The 24,060-nt window shown below is 34.1% G+C and overlaps 1 protein-coding gene across 1 annotated transcript; it reads right to left on the reverse strand.

Moving 5' to 3' along the window:
• Positions 1 to 2,921: 2,921 nt before the first annotated feature.
• Positions 2,922 to 7,800, reverse strand: LOC119836598 (UDP-glucosyltransferase 2-like). The gene is made up of 4 exons (XM_038361979.1): positions 6,979 to 7,800; positions 5,032 to 5,251; positions 3,684 to 3,903; positions 2,922 to 3,201 (listed from the first exon to the last, which is right to left on the reverse strand). Exons 1-4 carry the CDS (start codon positions 7,798 to 7,800, stop codon positions 2,922 to 2,924), a joined length of 1,542 nt encoding a protein of 513 aa, XP_038217907.1.
• Between the last annotated feature and the right edge of the window lie 16,260 nt (positions 7,801 to 24,060).

Raw genomic sequence — 24,060 nt, forward strand, 5'->3', positions numbered from 1 at the left:
CTATAATTTAAGCATATTTAAAACTCGTGTTTATAAATTTGCTCTAACAATTTAAGTAGGAGGTGAAAAAGATAATCTTCGTAGCATATGAATCTGATAAGATTAAAAGGATACGTAGATTGCTCCAAAACTGATGGACCCATTAATGCCATTTATATTTTACACACCGAACCCGATTCTGATATGTCTATTACTCTTAATAAATAAAAATTTCATGAAATATGGTTGAACGAATATGACATTGCAACGATTTCTATCTAGGTTGACTTTTGGGCCATCGTTGTCATCACTACATAGTATAAAACAAAGTCACTTTGTTTGTCTGTCCCTGTCCCTTGTATGCTTACATCATTAAAACTACGCAAGGGATTTTGATGAGGTTTTTTTTAATATACAGAGTGATTCAAGAGAAAGGTTTATATAGAGAAAGGTTATGTAGGACTAGCTGCGCCCCGCAGTTTCACCCGCGTAAGTTTATATCCCGTAGGAATATCGGGATACAAAGTTGCCTATACGTTATTTCAGTTGTCCAGCTATCTACGTACCAAATTTCATTGCAATCGGTTTAGTAGTTTTTGCGTGAAAGAGCATCAAACACACACACACATCCTTACAAACTTTCTTTTATATTAGTAGGATAACATCTATTTAAGTACTCCGAATTTAACGGGTGCGAAGCCGTGGGCAAAAACTAGTGTATGATGCACCTTATATATTTAATTTTAGGGAAATAATAATATTCAATTCTACCAACAGATCATACCTGGCAAATCATATACGAGAACTGTATTTATGTATTGTAATAAAAATGAGAAAAAAGGCATTAATTTGATTTCATTTCTCTCTTTAACTTATTATTAAAACCAAATCAAGCCTTAGATTTGCAAGCAATGCATACACCCGATTATATTTTATTAAAATTTGTAATATAATTTATTATGATGATTAAATTTCTACAATTATGAAGCCAATATATATGAAGCCGAAACATCAAATCGCTCCTAACTACTAACTGTAAACTGTAAACTAGACTGTAAAAACCGTTAGTATATAATCTAACTAACAAAATTCTGACTGTCGCAATGTTATGATCCGCAGCATTTGTCTATAATGCGAATATATCGCAAATATGTAATATGCCGAGATTAAACTTCTCAAACGTCTGTCAGGTGTTTAGAGTCAACGGAGACTCATTTTCTGTGTAACTGTCATATATACCTTCTGTGCAGTTTTAAAAATATACGTATCGAAATACCATGCAACATATTTTTTATGTTATCGTTGGCCATGGAGTTGGTGGGACGCTTGATGCTAAGCGCTCCCACCGTCCATGAACAAGTGGAGAGGCTTGTGGTCGATTGCAGAACTTACGCCTCCACAAATGGATTGCCGACATAAATTTGAAAGGGATGAAGAAAGGATTGACGAGAGGAATAAAGGACAGGACTGGGAAGGGTAAGCGAAAGGATATGGGCCTCCGGCTCCCCATATATATGTAACACATAGAAAGCCCATGTAAGGAGTATGTTAGGATCACATTTTTTGACAGATTACAATCGTTTGGGATAGATCCATGTGTGACGGTGTTAACACTTTGACGGTGACGTATATAACTGTCTTGTATGTATTACGTAATTGTGGCTTAACTTAGTTCCAAGTTGTTTCGCCTCAAGAATGTGATAGGTCTTATTCAATTTTGGAAACTAAATTCAAAATGGAAGAAACCGCAGACTTGACGCAATTAAGTAAAGGTTTTATTTGTTTTCCTAAGGATTTACTGAATCTTAGATAACTTCTTCGCACGCCTTCGCTTAAATTCGGAGTGGTTTTATAGATGTTATTGTACATCTTATACCTTTAAACGAGCAATTCTTGTATATATATATATATATATATATATATATATATATATATATATATATATATATATATATATATATATATATATATATATATATATATATATATATATATATATATATATATATATATATATATATATATATATATATATATATATATATATATATATATATATATAATTGGGATCTCGGAATCGGCTCCAACGATTTTCATGAAATTTAGTATACCGGGGGTTTCGGGGGCGATAAATCGATCTAGCTAGGAATTTTTTTTAGAAAATGTCATATTCGTGTTTTTTTTTTCCTGACATCTATTGGTGAATAATAATAATATTTTGCTTCGTAGATAGCTGGACAAGTGAAATAATGTCATATTCGTGTTTTATTCGTGTTTTTTTTTTTCCTGACATCTATTGGTGAATAATAATACTATTTTGCTTCGTAGCTAGCTGGACAACTGAAATAACACATAGGCACTTTTTATACCGATTATTCTTACGGGATACGAACTTACGCGGTTTCAACCGCGGGTCACAGCTAGTGTTAATATGTACATGTTAACATCTCCTCATCCTTCCTCTTGAAATATTCTATCTCTTACAAAAAACCCATCAAAATCCTAGTGTAGTTGTAAAGATGTAAAAGTATACATATATACAGACGCGGGAAGCGGCTGTATACATATATGTAATGATATTGGCTGCACATCGTTAGGGGTTTTATATTTATTTTATTTTCTTACGAGGTTGAAATAAGTGTGAAAAAAGAAAACAACTTCATCACATTTCTTCTTTTATTACGTTTCTGTATCCAGTTGTTAAAAATTTCTTTATAAGATAACATTTGTCACATAATTAAGCTATATTTTGTTATTTGGAGAGGCATAAGGTCGGTTGCGGACATTACGCCTCTAAAAATGGATTGCCGACTTCAAACTGGAAAGGGATTAAGAAAGTATTGACGAGACGAATATAGGATAGGACTAGGAAGTCTTTTTTATGAATCAATACATACATATAAGATAAAAAACAAAATAAAACAACTTTTCGGCCTTTACAATTAAGCCAATTTCACCTTACCACTAATTCGGTTCAATATTCTAAATACATAGAATAACGCTGAATACAATATGCTTCCAGCGATTAACAAGACAGCGAGGAACGTTAACAATAATTTAATCTCATAGTACTCAGTCCAGTGCATGTTGGCGGCGGGGGAGCGCAGGTGCTTCGCCCCTCCGTGCCGCAGCACGTACTCCGTCCACCACACGGCGCGCTCCAGGGCGCTCTCGGGCTGGTCTTGTAATAGTTTGCGAAGCTTCATCACATTTTCTCGATAGCTATAAGAGAATATGACATTTAGATTGTGCTAGCTGCTGCCTGCTAATACATTCGCGTGGTTGAAATATATTTTCTAGGTACAAGCTTTCAAATCCAAATTTATATCCTTGGGTGTAGTTTTTTCAACGGAATTTCATCGCAATCGATCTAGAAGTTTGGGATGTGCGTGGATAAGTAAGTAAGTATGTATGGATGGATAAATGGTTGTATGTTACTCTTTCACGCGAAACGTATATAGATTTGGGGTTTTGCCCCACATAGTTCCCGTTTCAGTGGAATTTACAAAATATACACTATCCTATATTCATGGGAGCTTGGGAAACTATACCTATAACAGATTTCTTTAAAATCTCTAATCCTCAAGCAAAATCAATGAAATCTGAATCTGAAATCAAATTTTCTGAATCGGTTCCGTAGGCATAGTGACAGACGAAAAAACAGTTACTTTCTCACGTATATGATTAGTAGGCATTAAACTCACCTTTTATCTTCTAGAACGGTTTTAATAGCCTCTCTGAATTCATCTTCAGTAGAGCTTCCCATGTCAAGTCTCTTCCCTATACCAAAATATGTGTATTTCTCAACATTGTACCATTGGTCAGCTATCATTGGTATACCGATGAGAGGTACTCCAGCGTCAATAGCTTCTTCTGTTGATTGAAGCCCTCCTTGCATGATGAATAGCTTTATGTTGGGATGTCCTGAAAGTGGTAGTTGTTAGAATTTATTAATTTTGCGGTCTGCCCTGGCTTTTCCCGTGGTATGTTTATAGCCTGTGTCACTTAGCAAGTTGCAGCTACCTAACGGTGAAAGAATTTCAAAATCCATCCAGTGGTTTTTGCGAGGACGTTACAAAATAAAAAATACACAAGCTTCCTCTTTATAATACTAGTGTAAATGGGATATCAACTTATTTCAAGACAGAAATAACTATACTGAGTAAGTATTTGCTAGAGTGTTAATTTTTTATCTCGGGTGATGGCGCAATAGCTACTGTTAATTAAATTGAAAATTTAATCCTCCAAATAATGCGGTGATATTAATAAAAGAATGATAATTTATTTATTTTAATAATTCGGGAAAAGTCCAAAGCCGATTGAATATTTAATACTTTACGGCCACTGGAAATACTTTTACTCTGTACATCTTCACGCCTAAGCTACGAAACCGATTTTGATGAAATTATATAAATAGTGGTAAAATTTTTCAAGAAATAGTTGTATTTTATCAATTCCTGGTGATTTCCAATTTTGCAACTTTTGCACTGCATTTTTGATATGATTTTCTAATATTTCTTCCACATCAATTGTTTTAATTGTATTTGATGAAATCTCTGCTTCTTTAATCCATTCGGCTCTATTGTTATATTTTATAGGCTTTAATAGTATGTTTGACCAAAACAATTCTACATTTTCTTTATCCGGTAATACAATAACGTCTTTAAAATTGTTTCCTGCTCAATTTTTATAAACTTTATGTTATATGTATTAATAGCTTTATACCTTTTTATTCCTGCTAATACTTTATCTTCTGTTTTAATATTTCTTCTATATTTTTATGGTAATACTCATTATGAACATTATGCTTTCTATGTAACTTGTTTTTGATTTTTATCATTCTACGGGTATTTAGACCTCTATTAAGTTCGTTTAACTGTCCTAATTCTTTTCTAAACATTTTATGTATTGTATGAAGTAGTAGTAAAGTGTATTATTAGAAAAGAAATTTGCCATTTGTACCGTGTGTTCTTTGATATGCGTGATGTACTAATTGAGTTACCACCTACTTTTTTGACGTCGGTTAATAAACAAAATAGATAAAAGTCTTACTCAGCATGTCCGATTGCGGCACCCATTGTGTTATTTTCACATTTGCAGACTTATTGGCTATATCCACGTCCCATCTCCACAGTACATTCTGAGGTAGTTCAGAGAATATTCTAGCCAACATCTGGACCTTTTCAACGGGCAGGAGCGAGGGCTTGATATTATTCCCGAAGCTTATGTAGATGACGCCATTTTTTGATGAATCGAGATACGATTTTAAATCCTGAGAACAAAGGAATAAGGTTTGATACAAACAGAAAGAAGAAACAACGTTTATTTATCATCAAAAGACAATAAAAACAAAAATTATATTACAAAACACGCTTTAATACAATCAACTAAATTGTCTCACTTGCCCTTATAGAGAATAGGTAAGGAAACTATTAAAGACAAAACTCATGAAATTATTATATTGTGACTGATCCACGATAGGTGTACAAAGTTTGTATGAAATCTCTTCTTTAAAGTGGGTCAAAATCGTGTCTAAAGGAGTCGGTTACATGCAAATATACAGGTGAAGCTAATGATATAAAGCGAGAAAAGAAAACATCAGTGAAACACAGACAAGCACAATATCAAATCAAACACTCAATTTTAATAATAACAAAAAATATAAGAATATAATAAGGATTAGGTTATGAAATAATAGGATTATTTCATAACCTAATCCTATCCTACTAACATTATAAATGTGAAAGTTTGTAAGGATGTGTGTGTATTTCTTGCTCTTTCACGCAATAACTACCTAACCTATTGCAATGAAATTTAGTATGTAGATAGCTGGACAACTGGAATCAATCATCGTTTCTTTATAATATTTAGTATGTTGCTTAAATATATTACTCTCTTAAAGTGTTGGGTAGAAATTGATGCTAATTTACTTGCGAATTATACAAACACGGAATGGGCTTGACCAATAAAATGTGGGAACTTCGGTCCTTGTTTAGTGAGGAAACTTTTTAGTATGGTTTAATTCACGCATATATAGCAAACTAGCTTACTGCCCGCGGCTTTGCACGCCTTAAATTCGGATATATGTTATTATACAAATAAATCTTCCTCTTGAATTTTACTCTATCTATTAAAAAAAAGTCTTTGACTGTTCTTAGACTTTTCTTTATACTATGTAGTGTTTTAGAGTTTAATCCACACAAAGTATCATAACACTTTTTAGTGATAAAATATCATCACTCGGTTTTATTTTAACCCATATATGTAGCTAATATATAAATAATAAGTATAAAAATGTTTTGCTATAAAAATAATTTATTTATTCGGGAACTCGGATGTTTGTATCGCAGTCTCCAGACCGATAAAGACACAGGGTTAAGGTTACATAGAGTTAATGAGTCAACAAGTTTTTATAATATGGAATAAAATTATGTTTCCGCTGTATAAGTCACTACAGAAAGAATATTCTTTATTAGACCATAATTACATTCTTAATGGCCTATTATGGGGTAAGGAAAAGATAGGCACATCTCTCTGAGGTGGTTCGAGCAAATCATTCTTATTATACTGCTGTAATGCTTACAATAAAATAAATCTAGACAGTTGGTTGGTTTAAACGCCCTAATCTCAGTAACTATAAGACCGATAGCAAAAATTATTTCACTGTTGTATACATGAGAGAAAGTAAGTTTCAAAATCAATATCAAATTTGTTCTTTCACATGCCTAAACCGGCTAAAAGCATGTGGATCGATCGCTTTGTAGTCTGTGGTGGATGTGAAACTACAGTAAGCTGATCTACTGAACTTTGATTCGTATAGGAATCAATGCCAAACCAAACTGAACTTAGTTTTCAAAAATGGTAAGGGTCACAATGTAATTCATCAAAAATATGAATATGTACACTATTTTTCATAACACTATAAGTAAAAACGAAGATAACGAAGTTGAAAAAGTATAAAATCAATGGAAATAATGAAACACGATAAGTTTAGCTCACCTGAGGTAATTCCTTTTTGGGATTCTTGTGTATTCCCCCCACATAGACAACATTAGGTGGCACTGGCTGTTTGTCTGACCAAATGGGATGGCTATTATAAAATATTAAATCCACATTATTACTCAATTCATGTAATGATGGCATATCTGGATCAACAACCCTTCTTAACATCTCTTCTTCAAGAGTTTCGCATTCAGCGTAAAAACTTTCTATCGTTAAACGGTTCACGAGCTCCTGGATTTTTTCCCACATTGTTAAATTATACAACCTCTGATTCAACATCCATGGGTACAAAAAGGGGTGTGAAGGCGCACCAACGATACTGTTGCTGTTAAGCATAGCACCACACGAACTCACTTGGATCACGGGCACTTTGAAGATATGCGAAAACACCAGAGCAGGGCGCATTGCGGCTTCTAAAATTAACAGATCGAAATTCCCTCTTTCACCACGTATTATTCTTTTAACATCATCAGTTTGCAATTGCATTTCTAATACCTTGCGGAATTGCTCAAGAAACAGAGCAGAAGTAAGAACCAAGTCCCCTTTTTTCCCAATTTCTTTGTTGGAGAGGAAATTCTTTCTCCATACTTCGTAGGATACTTCCCGCACGTCAATTTCCGTTAAATTAGCTGGAGCATTGTTATTGGTGAATACTGGATCTGGTGTTATTATGACGACCTCGTGACCGCGTCTTGCGAGTTCTTGCGTGAGAGGTCTAAATACGACTTGGTGGCTTAATGACGGAGTTGGTACGACCGCCAATATTCTGGCTCCGTACGCCTGTGCTACCAGGATACTTAGTAGTACGATCGGGAACATGCTTGACGATCAAATAAAGAAATAATTTCAGGGTTCGTGTATATATACAATGACCTTTCGCGAGCGAATGAGCGGCTTGAAGCACGTTTTGTAAACGTTAATAAAAATGCGTGTAAGTGTTTGATACAATAATTGGGATCATTTGTTGAGGCATGAATGTGCGAATGTATATATCTTGCTTTTGAACGATTATTAGTCAATTATTAAATAATTGATAAAATTGTGTGAATTTTTTTATCTTAATTTTCAGATTTATTAAATTAGATAAGAAGAAGAGTTTAAAGGAATTTATCACGTTAATTATTTCCTTATTTACCTATTAGAGGAATGCCTTCGTATTTTAAGTCAATTATAAAAAGCTAGCTCTTGACCGCGGCTTCACACCCGTAAAATTCCGCGTAGTTTAATAGATGTTATTGTACATATAAACCTTTCTCTTGAATCACTCTATCTATTGAAAAACCATCTAAATCTGTTACGTAGTTTTAGTGAAGTATTTAGAAAGATATTTCTTTGAAAGCGACCTGTTTCATACCATATACTAGACTCTCGTCCCGGCACGTTTCTAGATTCCTTACCTTATCCCAAGGTGCATTTAATTGGGATAAAATCCTATCACCCAAGCCAGCTCACACCCTGCCTATATACTAAATTTCATAAAAATCCGTTCAGCAGTTTCAGCGTCATTGGCGGCAAAACACCAAAACAATAAAATTAACACACAAACACGCACGCGCGCGCACTCGCAGACACACACAGACACAGGGTTCGCTATCCCCCCATTTTGTCTTTTATATGACAATTTTTAGTTTTTGTTTTCTTTTTTAAATATTTGCCTTTCTATCTTTATTTTGCCTTTATTGAATATTTTATCTTTAAATATTTTACCTACAAGTGTATACAATGAGCAGGGAAGGAACTTACTTTTTTAACACAGGTACACAAACCTAGCAAGAGAGCCAGAGCTTCTTAATCAAATTGTACAATTATCAAGATGAAATAAAGATTTATTATTATTATTTCACACATATAATATACGGTGAAGTGCGATGTGAAAATACACATACACACAGATACAGCACAGATACTTTCAATATTACGAGTAAAATCATAAATAAGAATGATAAAGCATATGCTTAGTGATATGAATGAATACTTAATTGTGTCATTGTCATGTCAAAAGTGTCATTTCACTACTTAAACAAGATAAACATAGCTTGCTGCCATTCAATGATTTTATATTATACGATGACAATGCGCATCTCATATGAAGGTTATTTATGATATGCCTTTTTTAGCTAATTATAAAAAGATCGGTATTAATATTAGTGATTCAAAACACAAATATTATACTTGATATAATTGATTTTAAAACAGTTTGATGTTATAGTGGCATCAGCGATATCTCAATTTTAAGTATCTAATTATCGCGGTTCATGACGGAAGGTCCATCCATGCAGACAGACGTATACTACAGATACAGACAGACAGGAAACGATTGTTTCTTATCATTATAACTAAGTTCTTATTATCCAGTTCTTAATTTAATTGTATTTTTATTTTTCTATTGTTATGTTGTCTCATAACTTTTAACCACGTGAATAGATTTTGACGATTCTTTTTTGTTTGAAAGTTGGCGCCTTCTTTGTGGTCTATTTAGATTCAGTCTATTATATTTTAGGATTCTGATAGTTTTAGGACGTTTGGTTTACTTTTAGAAATTAAAAACTTTTTAACGGATTTTAAACGCAATTTATTCATTATATTATTAACCCGACGTTTCGAACACTTTACAGCGAGCGTGGTCGCGAGGAGACGTGGTGATCGTCGTTTAAAGTCTAGCGATTCCTCTCCACCCTTGATGCTATTTTAGTGCAACTTTTTAGAGGGCCCATTTGCAAGAGGGCGAGTCACGTTCTCCAATATATTTTTACTGACTCAAATGTAGTAAAAAGGCAGACGCCATGCTTTATATGAGCTACTCGTCATAATTCTATCAGCTAGACTACGTATAATTTTATTTCTACATTTGTCAACTCTGGATATAAATATTGCAATTCTGTGTCTCTGGATGGCATTAAAGGAGTTCACTCTAAATTTTGTGTACATATCGGAAGCGCTACAGAATTTATCAAGTCCCATCAGATACCGGAAGATGTTATTATGTTCCACTCTAATGCTATCTAATGCTCTTTTGGTATAATTGATCCAATGTTGACAAGTATAGAGGGACTGACAAAAAGTCTTAAATAAATTAATTTAGACGGAGCTGGATGCCCTACGAAATTTTCTCACTATCATATTGCCGACGACACAAAGTGCACGTCGTTGTCGCTCTATATCGACATCGTCCTTTCTTTTAGATGTGACAATGCGATTTATGAAATGTTACTCAAACAATGTTTTTTCAACACCAAACATGCAATGCAATTCGGCATTCCCGCGAGTCATATTTTTTCCCAACAGATTGTATAATGTTCATGACTTCCGTATATTCATATAACATTAATCTATCTAAATGAGACATTACTAACGAGTCAGCCCATTAAAAGGGTCGTCCTTTATCAGGTGAATCATATTTCTGCAGGGAAATAATCAGAGATTTCGTGGAAACGTTTTAAAACGAAAAATTTTATAAAATTTAACACGTGCAAAAGTTAAAATGGGGCCATTTTGTTTTAAGTAGACTTTATGCGTTCAGAAAATATTATTTGCATTCGGAATTCGTATTTTATATTTGAAATTGAATTTGTCTATTTTTAAAAAGGGAAAGCACTTTATTTTATGTTGAGCTAATTCTGTGACCCACATATGATTATTGTTGGTGGTAGAATCGAACCAAGAACCTCTTGGTTCTACAGTACTGGCGTGGTTCTACACTCACGCGATTACCATTGTAAACATACTCGATATTATATTAAAACGAATGTTAGGATAAATGAAAGTTTGTAAGTAAATAGGAAAGTTATATCTGAACGCATCTAGCTTAAGCTACAGCGTGGAAGCATGGAACCTACCATCCTGCTCTATTTTTATATTGTCCTGGTATATTCGAGCAAAGCAAGCGTAAATAGCTAGTCCTACTAATATTATAAATGCGAAAGTTTGTAAGGATGTTTGTGTGTTTGTTACTCTTTCACGCAAAAACTACTTCGCCGATTGCAATGAAATTTGGTACGTAGACAGCTGGACAACCGGAACAACATATAATCAACTTTTTATCCCGATATTCCTACGGGATGCGGACTTACGCAGGTGAAACCGCGGGGCGCAGCTAGTGTTGTCATATTGCTATGGATGGCCAGGATTAAAAAGTAGTGAATAAAAATAGAAGGAAGGAAATAATATTTACTTGATTGACCTGACATGATACAAAACTTTGAAGTCATAAACAATTACTTCTTAACAATAACATAAATTTGTGACTCCTCTCTACCAGGCTTCTCGTATTTTTACACGAGCAAGTGTAATAATTTAGTTGATAATATGAGGAAAATTCATCAAAATTTCTTATCAAGTATTTGCTATCAAACAATCTCGCTAACACATTTTTATCATTATAGTGGTATAGACATGTTAAATCGATGTTTCTGATCCATGACATTGTTTGCAATAATAATGAAATAAATGTGGTAAAAATAGACTCCGAGGGCCAGGGTATGAATTACAGTGATTTATTTATACGAGCTTTATCGTCTTCAAGGAACAAAAACACAATGGAGTGAGCTGATTATTATTATATAGTATATAATTGTCTTCATATCATTGAATGCCTCATTCGGTCGATTAACACTCTTCGGCCAGTCGAGTAAAAAGGTCTTCTATAAGTTAAAAAAATTTTGTATCTAAATACATATTATGTTTGAAATCTCAATACAAGTTTTAATTGTTGATTCAATATTGAGGTGGTGGTAGCTATCTTTATGGAAATCGGAGCTAAGAGTAATTCCGTTACTAATGTAGCTTGGTATTTCTGTATCACAGTATATTTGTTGTGATATCGTAATTTTGCTTGTTTATTATCCTACGTGTATATGTTTTATTCCAGAATCAAATAAAATATTTTCGACTGTTTGTCAAACGAAACTCCTAACTTCAATCTCACTCATGTGTACTATTGCTAAATATGGCTCTGAAACGTCAGGCAGGAGTTAGTTTTTTTACAATTATCACTGCGTTTAGAATGAAACGTTTTACATTGCTACATTGGTATAGGTTTATTAAAACGCAATAGCTTCTAGCGAGATACGGTAGGCAATGTATGTTTTGCGCGGGATCGTTGTCGTTTGATAGTGGACAGTGAACTGTTTCGTAATTTAGGTGCACTAAACAACATTTCTGAATAATAATATTGATTACGCTTTGTGAATTTTGATAGGACGTTTTCATGCATTCAACGCTATAATTTTATAAGTATAAACATAGATACACATTATAGACTAACTATAAAGAATAATCTAAAGTTTAACCTTACCCTAAGTTTAGTTCTAGTTTAGCCCTTTCGCAAGAACCGTTCCTTATCGAAACCCATATAATAACATGCGTGATATAAAAATTGTAACAGTTATAATGCCTATAATTAAAACGTGCAAGAGCCTGCAGACGCCTTAATCCAGCCCTATTTCAAATCCGTTATTAATCGATAAAAAATTTTCGGACATATAATAATATACTACAGCCCATAACAATCCTTAATGTTGACCTTTTGCAAAATCCCCCCATACAGTATGTCTTCTAAATATTCGCTTTTCTGTCCAATTTCAAGTAAATAGCACAAATGAAAGACTTACACACAAAATGCAGTCCTTAGACGCCCTTAATCCTGTCGTATCGCAAAATCCATTCTTAGTAAACTGTTAGGTTGGCAGTGAGCCCACCGTGAGTGGCGAGTGTATCAGGTCATCCCTGTCAGAGTAGGGGCGACCAAGGGATGTAAAATCCCCTTGCTTCTGACACCAATGTTAGGTTGGCGTGTGCTTGTGTTTAAAACAAACACATGCTTTGAAAAACACTTGTTCATTACTTTCTTAAACACTATACACAACGCACAACTACACAATATAATATAATTATTTCACTAATAGAAGTAGGGGTTCGTACCCTGCACCCCGCGCGTTACTAGTGCTCCCTTCAGGCTAAGCCGGCAGATCGGACCTTCCGTAGCTGGTGGTATTGCGACCATTAAGAGAGAAGCCCGTAAATTAAAAAAACAACCCATTATATACACAAAATATTGCTAACACGTGAATATTGGCCGGTGGGGTTTATTACCCATGTCAGCAATATAGGACAGTAGCAAGTCAGAAATATAGCAACAGAACGTTTACTGACTACAAATTAAATCCCTGCCCTATTCATTTGTCCAGCGCTTTCAGGATTTTGTGATGAGTTAGTGAGTGACCTTTCACTTTTATATAATAGTAGCTGAGCATTCCCGGTTTCGCCTGCGTAGTCAAGCTAAACCTCGTTAGTTACCGTACCCGTAGGATGTCTTGGAAAAACCTACCCTTAATCCTTTTTCAGTTCTTATACTTCATTAGTACCAAATATAATACTAATCGGTTTAGTGGTTTACGAGTGTATAAGAGACAGACAGACCGACATACAGACAGACGGAGTTTATTTTCGCATTTTCAGTATTAGCAGGAATTATATATGGTTCATAAAGTAATATTATGGAGAGGAGAGATTGATGCAATTGTTTAAACGAAGCCGCGGGTACAACTAGTGGTTTATAAGTCTATTGTTGAACCCATAAAGTTTAACTTAGACGGGAATATTAAAAAAGTTTGTGTGGCAAAAATCAAATTATTAAAATAAGAACCTCGTACAATGCATCTGCTATGGTTCTTTTAGGAAAAGAATTTCCATCCAAGAGTTTTGATACGTTATCTTGGTCTCCGATATTGAGGAAGTATGAGGCGAAGGGAGGTCTTACATAACTGGCTACGTTACCACGATTAACAGCGTTCCTTTCTTCACAAATGGAAATCGTGTATTGCGTGCGTGTGTTTGTGAAATTTCTATTTAATTTTATAATACTCTTATTTCCAACACTGCAACCTATTGGTGTCGTGTTTGATTAATTCACCAAATTGTAGTTTGTAAATAAACCAAACAGTCAGAGGCAATTACTTGTTACTATTTGTTTTGCCCCGACTTCGCCCGTGGTACATAAATAGCCTATATCACTCAGTGAAGATGCAGCTTTCTAAAGGAATTGAAATTGGTCCGTTAGTTATTGTGTTAAAATAATACAAACATTCATATAACACACATGTTTTCTCGTTATAATATTAATTTAGGTATTCTGGGCTGATGTCAGTAGTGCTTTTGTCGATCTCTATCGTTATAACCCTATTGTTCTGTACAAAAAAACCCTTTATAAATATTTAAAAATAAATGTTATTTGTAATTTTTTCAGTATGTCTGAAAATTTTCTTTACATAATTTCTTAAAAATTTATTTTCTTAAATTACGAAGAAAAAAGCAGCAAATATGTGGAAAAGAGGCAGCCCTAATTCAATGACATCTCCCTCGTCTATAACCCTTATCTTTGAATGTGTAATCAGTGCACATGCAAAATGGAAGACCAAACGTCCGTGGTAGTAACGCGTTGAAATTAGGCTCTCCGGGAGAAACCGCAGCGCAAATTGCAACTGGCCACTGTGTTAGGGTTGCCAAAACGTAAATAATTTGTCGTTTAATATTTTTTTGCTTTTTTTTTGTTTTATCATCATCTAGTTATATTTTAAACTCTGTTTCATATACTCAGCTGTTTTCTTACTCTGGGAATATTATTTTGGCAAAAACGCCCATGTCACTCGGTATGTAAGTAACTATAGATATAAGTATAGTAACTATAGTCATAAGATATAAGTACCTAGTTATCTAGTGGTAAAATAATATTGAAAATCGTAACAAACAAATACATTTTTTTATCACAACATTTTAATGTTCTTAGTTCACTGTGTCACATACAAATGAACTGTATAAAAGTAGCTATATAATATTATTCAGGTAATATCTCAATTTTATATGTAAATGCAAGAACGCCTATAATTCAGACTGAAGTATTATATTCGTCTCAACTAACACCGCGACTATAAGTACACATTCAAATTTCAAATACGGCCATCCTTGATGCATTATAAAATAAAACTGATTTGCTGCCACTCTATTCCCTGTTGCGTTGCATTAAAGCTCACATTCCACAATCAATTATAGTAAAGACTTGTTTTAACATTGAGGCTGAGTTGATATTATTCCGCTAGAATTATTCGAATCTAAGTATTCATATACAGCAATAAAGCGCTTTGTGAAGCACAAGATGAAGTTAAATCGCTCTTTTCGTAAAATAGATGCGATTAACCTTCCTTAAAGGTCCGTTAGCTGTGCGCCCTGGCTTGCCCGTGGTAGGTACGTATATATACTATAGCACTCAGGGATAGCGTAGACATACAACGGTGAACGAATCCAAAATCGGTCCAGTAGCTTATGAAATTAGCGCGTTAAAATACACAGATAAACAACGAGATAGCGAAGGGCAAAGAAATATACAGAAGGTAATAAACATATTGTAAAATTTTGGTATGTGGTATCGAGCACGCTTCTGCACGAATGGGGCTAGCTCGCACCGTGAAAGTACCACACCCCCACAGAAAGCCGGCGTGAAATAGTGGCATGTGTGTCGTGCGGCGAGTGGAGGAGCCGGAGGCCCGATTCCTTTTCAGTTTTTATTCTTTCTTTCCAGTCATCAACCCTTTCCTTACCCCATTCCCTTAAAAAGCGGGCAGCACATTCGTAGAGGCACTACCTCTGCAAATGTTCATGGGCGGTGGTGATCGCTTACCATCAGGCGAACCACTAGCCCAGTAGTTGTCTCTTATAGTATAAAAAAGCACAAATAAAAAGGATTTGTTTTTTTAACAATACCGCTGGTAGAGTCGTAGACAAACAGAAAAAAAATCTGTTTCGAGGACGATACTGATATTAAAACGCTTATACTATTTTATTATACCACTTTTTTGGTATTGTAAATTTGTGTCAAAACAGACATCAGTTTCGGCAATTATCTCTTCATTGGTGCCAAATGGCTTGAAGCCAGCAAGCATTGTATTAAGGTCTCAAAGCAGGAAAGTTGTCGAGGAACACGTCTAGAAAAAGGCTAGGTATATGAGGAAACAATTTGAAGCCCAATGGTATTAAAAGTACAAATTTCGAATTAGGTTATGCAGACAAACCTTGGCTTTAGCCTTTAACAACATTTTTTCGTCATAAAAGCATATACAGAAAATCATTTTTTTAAGTTCGCGCTAAACGTAACAAATGGTAACCATTAATTAATAGTCCGACAGCTCAGCAGTGAAGAAACATTTGCAAATATAAATTCACTAGTGGATGGGATTTTTAGTGCGAGGGGCGGCGTTATGGTAAATAAATTGAGGTTCAGAACGCGTCATGGCATATTATCTTGGTAGGCACAACGCGTTGTGAGCTCATGTTGTAGATATTTTGCTGTAACCTCGGTTCATAGAACGCATGGAACTTTAAGCGTAACATTGACACTGACATAGTGGACAATATCCCTTAAAATGTTAAAAAACTTACAAAAATGTCTACCTGGACAGAGCCAGGGCGATATTTATTTATGACATGTTATTTTCTTGTCGGTTCGCCTGATAGTAAGCAATTACTAGCGCCTACGAATATTTCCGATTAAGGCCAAATGCGTAGCCCGCTATATAAGGGTGAGGATAAGGAAACAATGACGACGGGTATAAAGGAATGGACTGGGATGTCTCCGGCTTCTCCACTAATATAGTAGTATACTACTATTTCACGCCATTTTTCTGTAGGGTTGTGGTACCTTCCCCGATGCGAGCTGGCTCAATTTGTACTAATTTAACATCATCCTTTGTTTTTATTGAAAGAAATACTTAGTATTTGCATTCTCAACTATGCTTGCAATTTTTGTATCTAACCAACTAATACTATGATATTAACCAAAGCAAAATTAAAACCCTAAACTGTTTACCTGCCTTAACGAATTGCTCATAATTTTCATTATCCTGAAATGAGAAAATAATCGAAAATACATCGTATTTTATTCTGTACGTCAAGACCAGAAATGGGTGCGAGAACTTCGTAACCAATAAAACCACACTTAAACCCGAATAAATCGCAGATATTAACAATTGAGACTAGCCAGACCCTAGTGATGACCACAGAAGGGCTCTTTTCAACAGACGTTAGTAATCTTGATTAGTTCAGATCATTTCCAACCTTACACCTTTGTGATAAAATATACAATGACCGCTGGTTGAACTGGTTGTGCATGTATTTGGAATTGTCACTTTAAACGATATGTCGATAATAGATTTTTACATGAAATATGTATGTATATCATATTACTGTACTGTAAGAAAATAGCAAAATAATGTTCGTGTTAGAATGTGTATATAAATTTAAATGGAATTCATATAAAAATGGTCTACAACACTCTGGGATAACTTACCTTATTCAACAATGAAACAATTTAAGACAAGCAAACTCATAAGCTTTATTATAATCGTATAGTAGACATTGTCCACATTATCATCAACATACTTAATACAAATATAAGGTTTATTCCGTTGCACGCTTGGCCTCGGCCCGCGTGTCATGCGTATTCCCTCTAAAGCAGAGGAGAAAGTTAAAAATAAAGATAATAATAATATACTTTATTTAGCAGTAATTTAAAAAAAATCTTAAAAAACAATTATAGACAAAACATAATGTAGAGCCACAGCGGCGGCCTTATCGCTTCTAAGCGATTTCTACCAGGCAACATATGGGTAGGATTTTTAAATATACAAAAAAGGTAGAAATTGGCGGTGCAGCAATAGCAATTTTATTTATATTATATTTGAGGCATAAATTTTAATCACATTATAAATATTTACTATTTTCCCACGCGAATGTATATGATTTCATTTCCTGTGCTAATTATTAATTATTTGGTTAGTAACTTTGACCCATGTAATATTTAAAATGAAATAAATTCATGGTTTTTTTTAGCATTAATGCAACCAACCAACCTTCCAGAAATGTACAATTAATTTTTCTGACGCTCGTCTGGTTCAACTAATTAATTAAAACCGTAGTTACATAAAATTATAGAACACTAGACGCTCGTCCCGGCTCCACCTGGATACCTAGATATAATCGGGATAAAAAGTATACTATCACCCAAGTCAGTTCATACCCTGTTTATATACAAAATTTCATCAAAATCCATTGAGTAGTTATCCAAAATAACAAACTTTCTCATTTTAATATTAGTGTGAAGTGTGATTTCACACACTAGACTTCATATCGATTTTGAATACCTGGCTAATAAGTACCTCTCTTTGTCGAAGCAATTATTGGTGTACTTTGTTTTTGTACATACTAAGTATTGAATCCAAAACTTCATACCCTAACCACTCATTCATTATATTAGAATTATATGGTTTTCCACAAAAAACCACTCTCAAATTGTAAGACCAAATTTAAATGGCACCCACGGGAGGCACGGGAGGGGGATAAAATGGGAAGATTAAGGGACCTCCGTCGCCCCCACTCGCCATACGAAACACAGTAGCATGCTACTATTTCCCACCATCCTTCTATGGGGTGTGGTACTTCCCCGGTGCGAGCTGGTCCAATTCGTGCCAAAGCGTGCTCCACTCTCACGTTCAGTTCACTTCGATCCATAACATCTATACTAATATTTTAAAGAGGAAAGACTTGTTTTTTTGTTTGTTTGTTTTTAATGGATAAAATCAAAAACTACTGGACCGATTTTAAAAATTCTTTCACCATTAAAAAGCTGCAATTTCGCTTAGTGACATAGGCTATATATGTACCACGGGCGAAGTCGGGGCGAACAGCTACAGTTACCCAAACCAACCCATAAGCAGCTACAGTTTCATTGAATAAATTCAGCTATCACAAATCATATCCACACGAAATGCCTTGAAAGTAATGGAGCCGAAATTCCCTTAACGAAGCAGTTACCTTCATAACCGTTTAGCTGAGGGTTGTGGGATTTCGTTCATTAGCTATCTTAATCACTTACACGACGTTACGCCAGTAACTATTTTGGTAATCTGTGGTTACACTCCGCGATAAACCTTTCTGATTGATGGGGACGGACTTGGCTGGCTGGCTGCTTATTGGGGCAATAGGGTGTAAAAAGTATGAATAGAATTCAATTATTATTAATTGCGATAGTTTAGAACAAAATCATTGAATTGAACCATTTATAATTTGGAATTTTAAATTGAATAACGGGTTATAAATTTTATGTTTGATTATTTGAATGACTAGCATTTCGCAAGCGGCTTCGCCCAGGTAGCAAAGGAAAATATAGGTGGTCCGGTCCAGTTTCACTCGCATATTTCCCTTATTTTTTGCGGAACAAAAGCTATGCTATATCCTTTCAAATAAAATATATCGTAAAGATAAACGTACAGAAACAGTTTCATCTGCATATATGATATGAAAAGGGATAATTAAATTATCTTATTATTAAAAATCAGAATAATTATTTCGTCTACATTTTCTAAGAAGTACCTAAGTGCAAATCGATATTTGCATAATATATTCATGTAGTTAAGTGAAAATAATTTTATTGTGTAATTATTTATCTACCCTCTTGTTTACAATGACAACTGGTCTCCGAGCGCATCCTCAGTCCGCGTTGGACCGTTGCTGTGAGCGCCCGTGCTGCTATAATATTTTCCGAAAATAATTATTATTCGCTATTTTCTATTGCTTTGACTTGAAGCTCACATCAAGTATTTGGTCTTGATATGATTCGTTAATACAATAAACGCATCATAATCATTATCAGTCCATATTTGTTCTCACCGCTTGCTGTAAGTGCCATGCCAAACGTTTCAGCTGCAAAATGCAAATTTAAATGGCGTTGCAGTTCCTGAATAAATGATTAATATTGTACACATATTAATATATAATTACACTAATCGAAAATAGGAATTAAAAACATTTTAACAGATTTTAAACGCGAATTATTAATCATATTATTATCCCGACGTTTCGAACACTTTACAGCGAGCGTGGTCACGGGGAGACATCTTTACTTCAAATCAAAATTTTATAGGATATGCAGGTGTGAAGACACCATCACTATGTCTCTATCACTGTAAAATATGTAAGCTCATTTTTTCGCTTCGCGATTCGATTCACTGTGCGCACGAATGTGTTAATCACTTCATAGTATAAAACAAAGTCACTGTCTCTGTCCCTATGTATACTTAAATCTTTAAAACTATGCAACGGATTTTGATGTTTTTTTTAATGGATAGAGTGATTCAAGATGAAGGTTTATATATAATAACATCTTTTAAACTACTCCGAATTTATTACATGCGAAGCCGCGGGCAAAGTATTTTTTACAATGAAGTTAACGGTAAATTAAATTTGATACACTACTAGAGAACCGCACCGATTTCACTCGCGGTACGTTCTTTCCTTTCATTTTTTCCATAAGAACCTCCCTTGTGTCTTAACAAAAACTTAACAACTTAAAAATTTTATAATAATCATGCACCAGTAGACCGTAAACAAGAATAAGCATATAGCTAGCTATAACAATAGAAGATGGAAGTACGGACTAATGTAAGATACGGTGACTCAATGCGCTTTACAAGAAATTCAACGTATTTTAACTCTTCCGTGTTATCGCTGCAATAGAATTAAATCTAGACTAGATACCGAACTATAGAAACTACTATAGGATAATTATTTTTTGACTTAACTGCCTCCGTATTGTCAGAAGTATGCCATATTTAAACATCATTCAGAGGCCACCATCTTTCAAATAAAAAACAACCATCACAATCAGGGATTACATAGAAACAAACATAAAACAGTCGAATTGGGAAACTCTTTTTTGCAGTCAGGTGAAAAGGGATCTAAGTATACGTTCTATGAATAATGTCAGTGTCAATAGAATATTTGCGTTCATATTGAAGAGCAGGAAAGGAAAAGGATGAAATTTAAATTGCGGTATCTTGTCCAACATAAAGCTACGGGACTGTCTTTCGACAGGACTTCGAGAAAACTCCCAATAAGAAGGTTGAATTTAATAAAGTAGCCTTCGAACAGTCGTCTTGTTGGGCTATTGGATGCGCAATTTGTCTTTATGTTCTCTATTAATTATCTATTTATTTTAGGCGACGTGTAGTACAGTTATATTTTAGTTTTATAGCATTCAATACCTTTATAAATAAGACGTTTTTAAAGAATTAAAAAAAACACGAGGTGGTATTCGAATCCTCGACCCGTGACCCGGCCACAGCAAATTAATATTTATAAAGCATTTCAATGCTATAAAACTAAAAGAAAATTAAAGTTAGAATTAAATATAATTGTATATACAATATCGAGTTAAACGGTCGCTTACATTCAAACATATATGTGAAGCTAATAAAAAGGGTGTTTGTTCAATTTATTTTTTGACGATCGTCTGGTTGAACTAATTATGTTACCGCAGTTACATAAAATTATAGAACACTAGACGTTCTTCCCGGCTCCACCTGGATATCGAGATTCCTGTTTTATCCCAAGGGAGCATTTAATCGGAATAAAAAGTATACTATTACCCTATTAGCTCATACCCTGTCTGTATACCAAATTTCACGAAAATCCGTTTAGTAGTTTCAGCATGATTGACGGACAAACATACAAACAAACGTTCACATTAAAATATGAGTGTGATATTCTCTATTTTAATGGCCTCTCGTCGTTTCAAATTGAACGTATCGTTGTTAAAATTGGTGTGTTTACATGCGATATCGTCGCCTTGTCGTTCCGTCGGGAGATGTAAACATGCGATCAATACAAAACAACCAATAACAACAGCTTTTACTGCACCGTTTTGCAAAGACGATTGAAATAGGTTTTGTTTATATTAGAAGATATTTCAGCGAGTTTTAAGTAAGTTTTGGGCTTTATTATGGACAAATATATGATCCATACAAACCAGAGAAACAAAAACAGTTCTGATGGAGAGAAAAACGTATCACGGGTGAAGCCGGGGTGGATCACTAGTGAAATAGAAAAGCCAGCTGTAGGAACATTTACATTGATACTAGCTGTTAAATTGATACCATATTTCGTTTACGTTTTTCCTTTCAGAACTCGAAATACCTTTGTAGGTTATTCGTTTATAATTGAATTCTTTTGAATGGGAACAGGATAAGTATGACATAAAATGTTGTTTACATTTAAGTGCATGTTATTTGTTTTTTTCTTATTCACCACAAGGGAGATTTATGGCGTAATTTTTGTGCTTGAATATATCTCCTATAGGAGGCTAGATTAGATTAAAGCCTACTTTTATCGCACTAATATTATTAATGCGAAAGTTTGTAAGGATGTGTGTGTGTTTGTTGCTCTTTCACGCAAAATCTACGGAACCGATTGCAATTAAATTTGGTACGTAGATAGCTGGACAACTGGAATAACATATAAGCAACTTTTTATCCCGATATTCCTATGGGATACAAATCACTCACCCACCCACGACCCAAACCACGGGTAACAGAAAGTTGTAAAAAATGTATGTTACGATAACGTAAATCAGTTTTTGAATTTATCTAGAACAAAATGATAAGCGATATTGATAATATACAAATATATGTATTTCACAAGTATTTCATCTTTTAAGTAATATATCCGATAATACAAGTATAGATAATACTATAGTATCAAATATAATAATACTAGTAATCATTATGAAACTATAGCTGTTTAAATAAATTCTTTTTAACTAACGATGACAATCTAATTGGCCAAGGTCATGAAATAAGTACTAGAACTGCTCCTTATATCTCACTCCTTAGAAATATTATAAATGCTTCATTGATCAGTGTTTACGAGTGATAGTAGTATTATTTTGAAAACAAATTCAATATAAAACTATAAATTAAATTCCATATAACTCAAATTAGGTACGAGCGTTGTAAAATCAGTCGAAACGCTTCGAGAAACAGATCTCGGCGCGTCAGATCTGCAGACAGCAATTAGACTGCGTGATAGTTAAACGAGCACACGTGATTAGGACGTCATACAGATAAATTATGACAAGTCACTACAGATAATTAAGAGCAATATAAGCATTAACCTCTTACGAAAAATTGAATCATCATTTTTATGCATAATAATCTTTCAACCACTGTATGTTGTTTGATAACGCTGAATTAAATTATTATTTTGAATTAGCTAATGCCCGTGGTTTGCTTTGCGTTCAATGAGCTTATAATTCTCATTTATAAATAATTGATTAATAAATATACTAAAAACTTAAAAATAGATTTTAGTGATAGGATCAAATTGTTTCATTTAAATTTCATTTTCAGATTCTTAGTGATCCTCATCAGGATAATAAGATATACTCATGAAATTATTGTATTGCCACCTATTCTGGATACGGGTACTAGTTTGAATTAAACCTGTTCGTTTAAAGTGGGCCATAAATTAAAATTGATTCCAAGGTCGGTTTAATACCCGGACTTGTGTATTATAAATTCATTATGTGAGTACTAAAATCATATAACCTGGAAACAATTTCAATGGAAGTATACTATACATACTCACTTATGATATTATAAAGCATAAGTAACTCTGTCTGTCTGTCTATTTTTAAAGCTAGTTAATATAAAATACAGAACCGCAGCAGTGCTTGTTATTAAATTGTAATAGCCATTAACAAAGAGAAGAAGAAAGAGAAATTCTAATAGTAATAGAAGAGTGCTATGACTCTGTCATGTTTTTTTTTTATCTATATAAGAAAGATCAAGAAAGGTCACTCACTCACTCATCACTAAATCTCGAAAACCGCTGTACGTATAAAGATTAAATTTAAAAGGGATGTTGTTTCTAATCAGTAGTCAAATGAGAATGGATTTTTCAATAGAACAGTATTAACAGCATCGAAGGACTTCCTTTCCGTGTAATATCTCTCCTCTATCATAATATTGATTTCTAAAGATTTCTCGATGTTATCCTTTGCTCGTATGATAAATTAATTAGATTAGGAACTGTTTTGATTGTTGCTATCATGATGTTAAATCATAACTTTGTTAAAATAAGTAAATTAATTACTTCCACAATTCATTAGATAGATAGATAGATAGATAACACTTTATTGCACACAAGAATTTACAGGAAAACATAGATAAACACAAACAAAAGAGAGAATATGTACAA

This window comes from Zerene cesonia, chromosome 25 (assembly GCF_012273895.1).
Source record: "Zerene cesonia ecotype Mississippi chromosome 25, Zerene_cesonia_1.1, whole genome shotgun sequence".
In the NCBI taxonomy this organism is placed as follows: Eukaryota; Metazoa; Arthropoda; class Insecta; order Lepidoptera; family Pieridae; genus Zerene; species Zerene cesonia.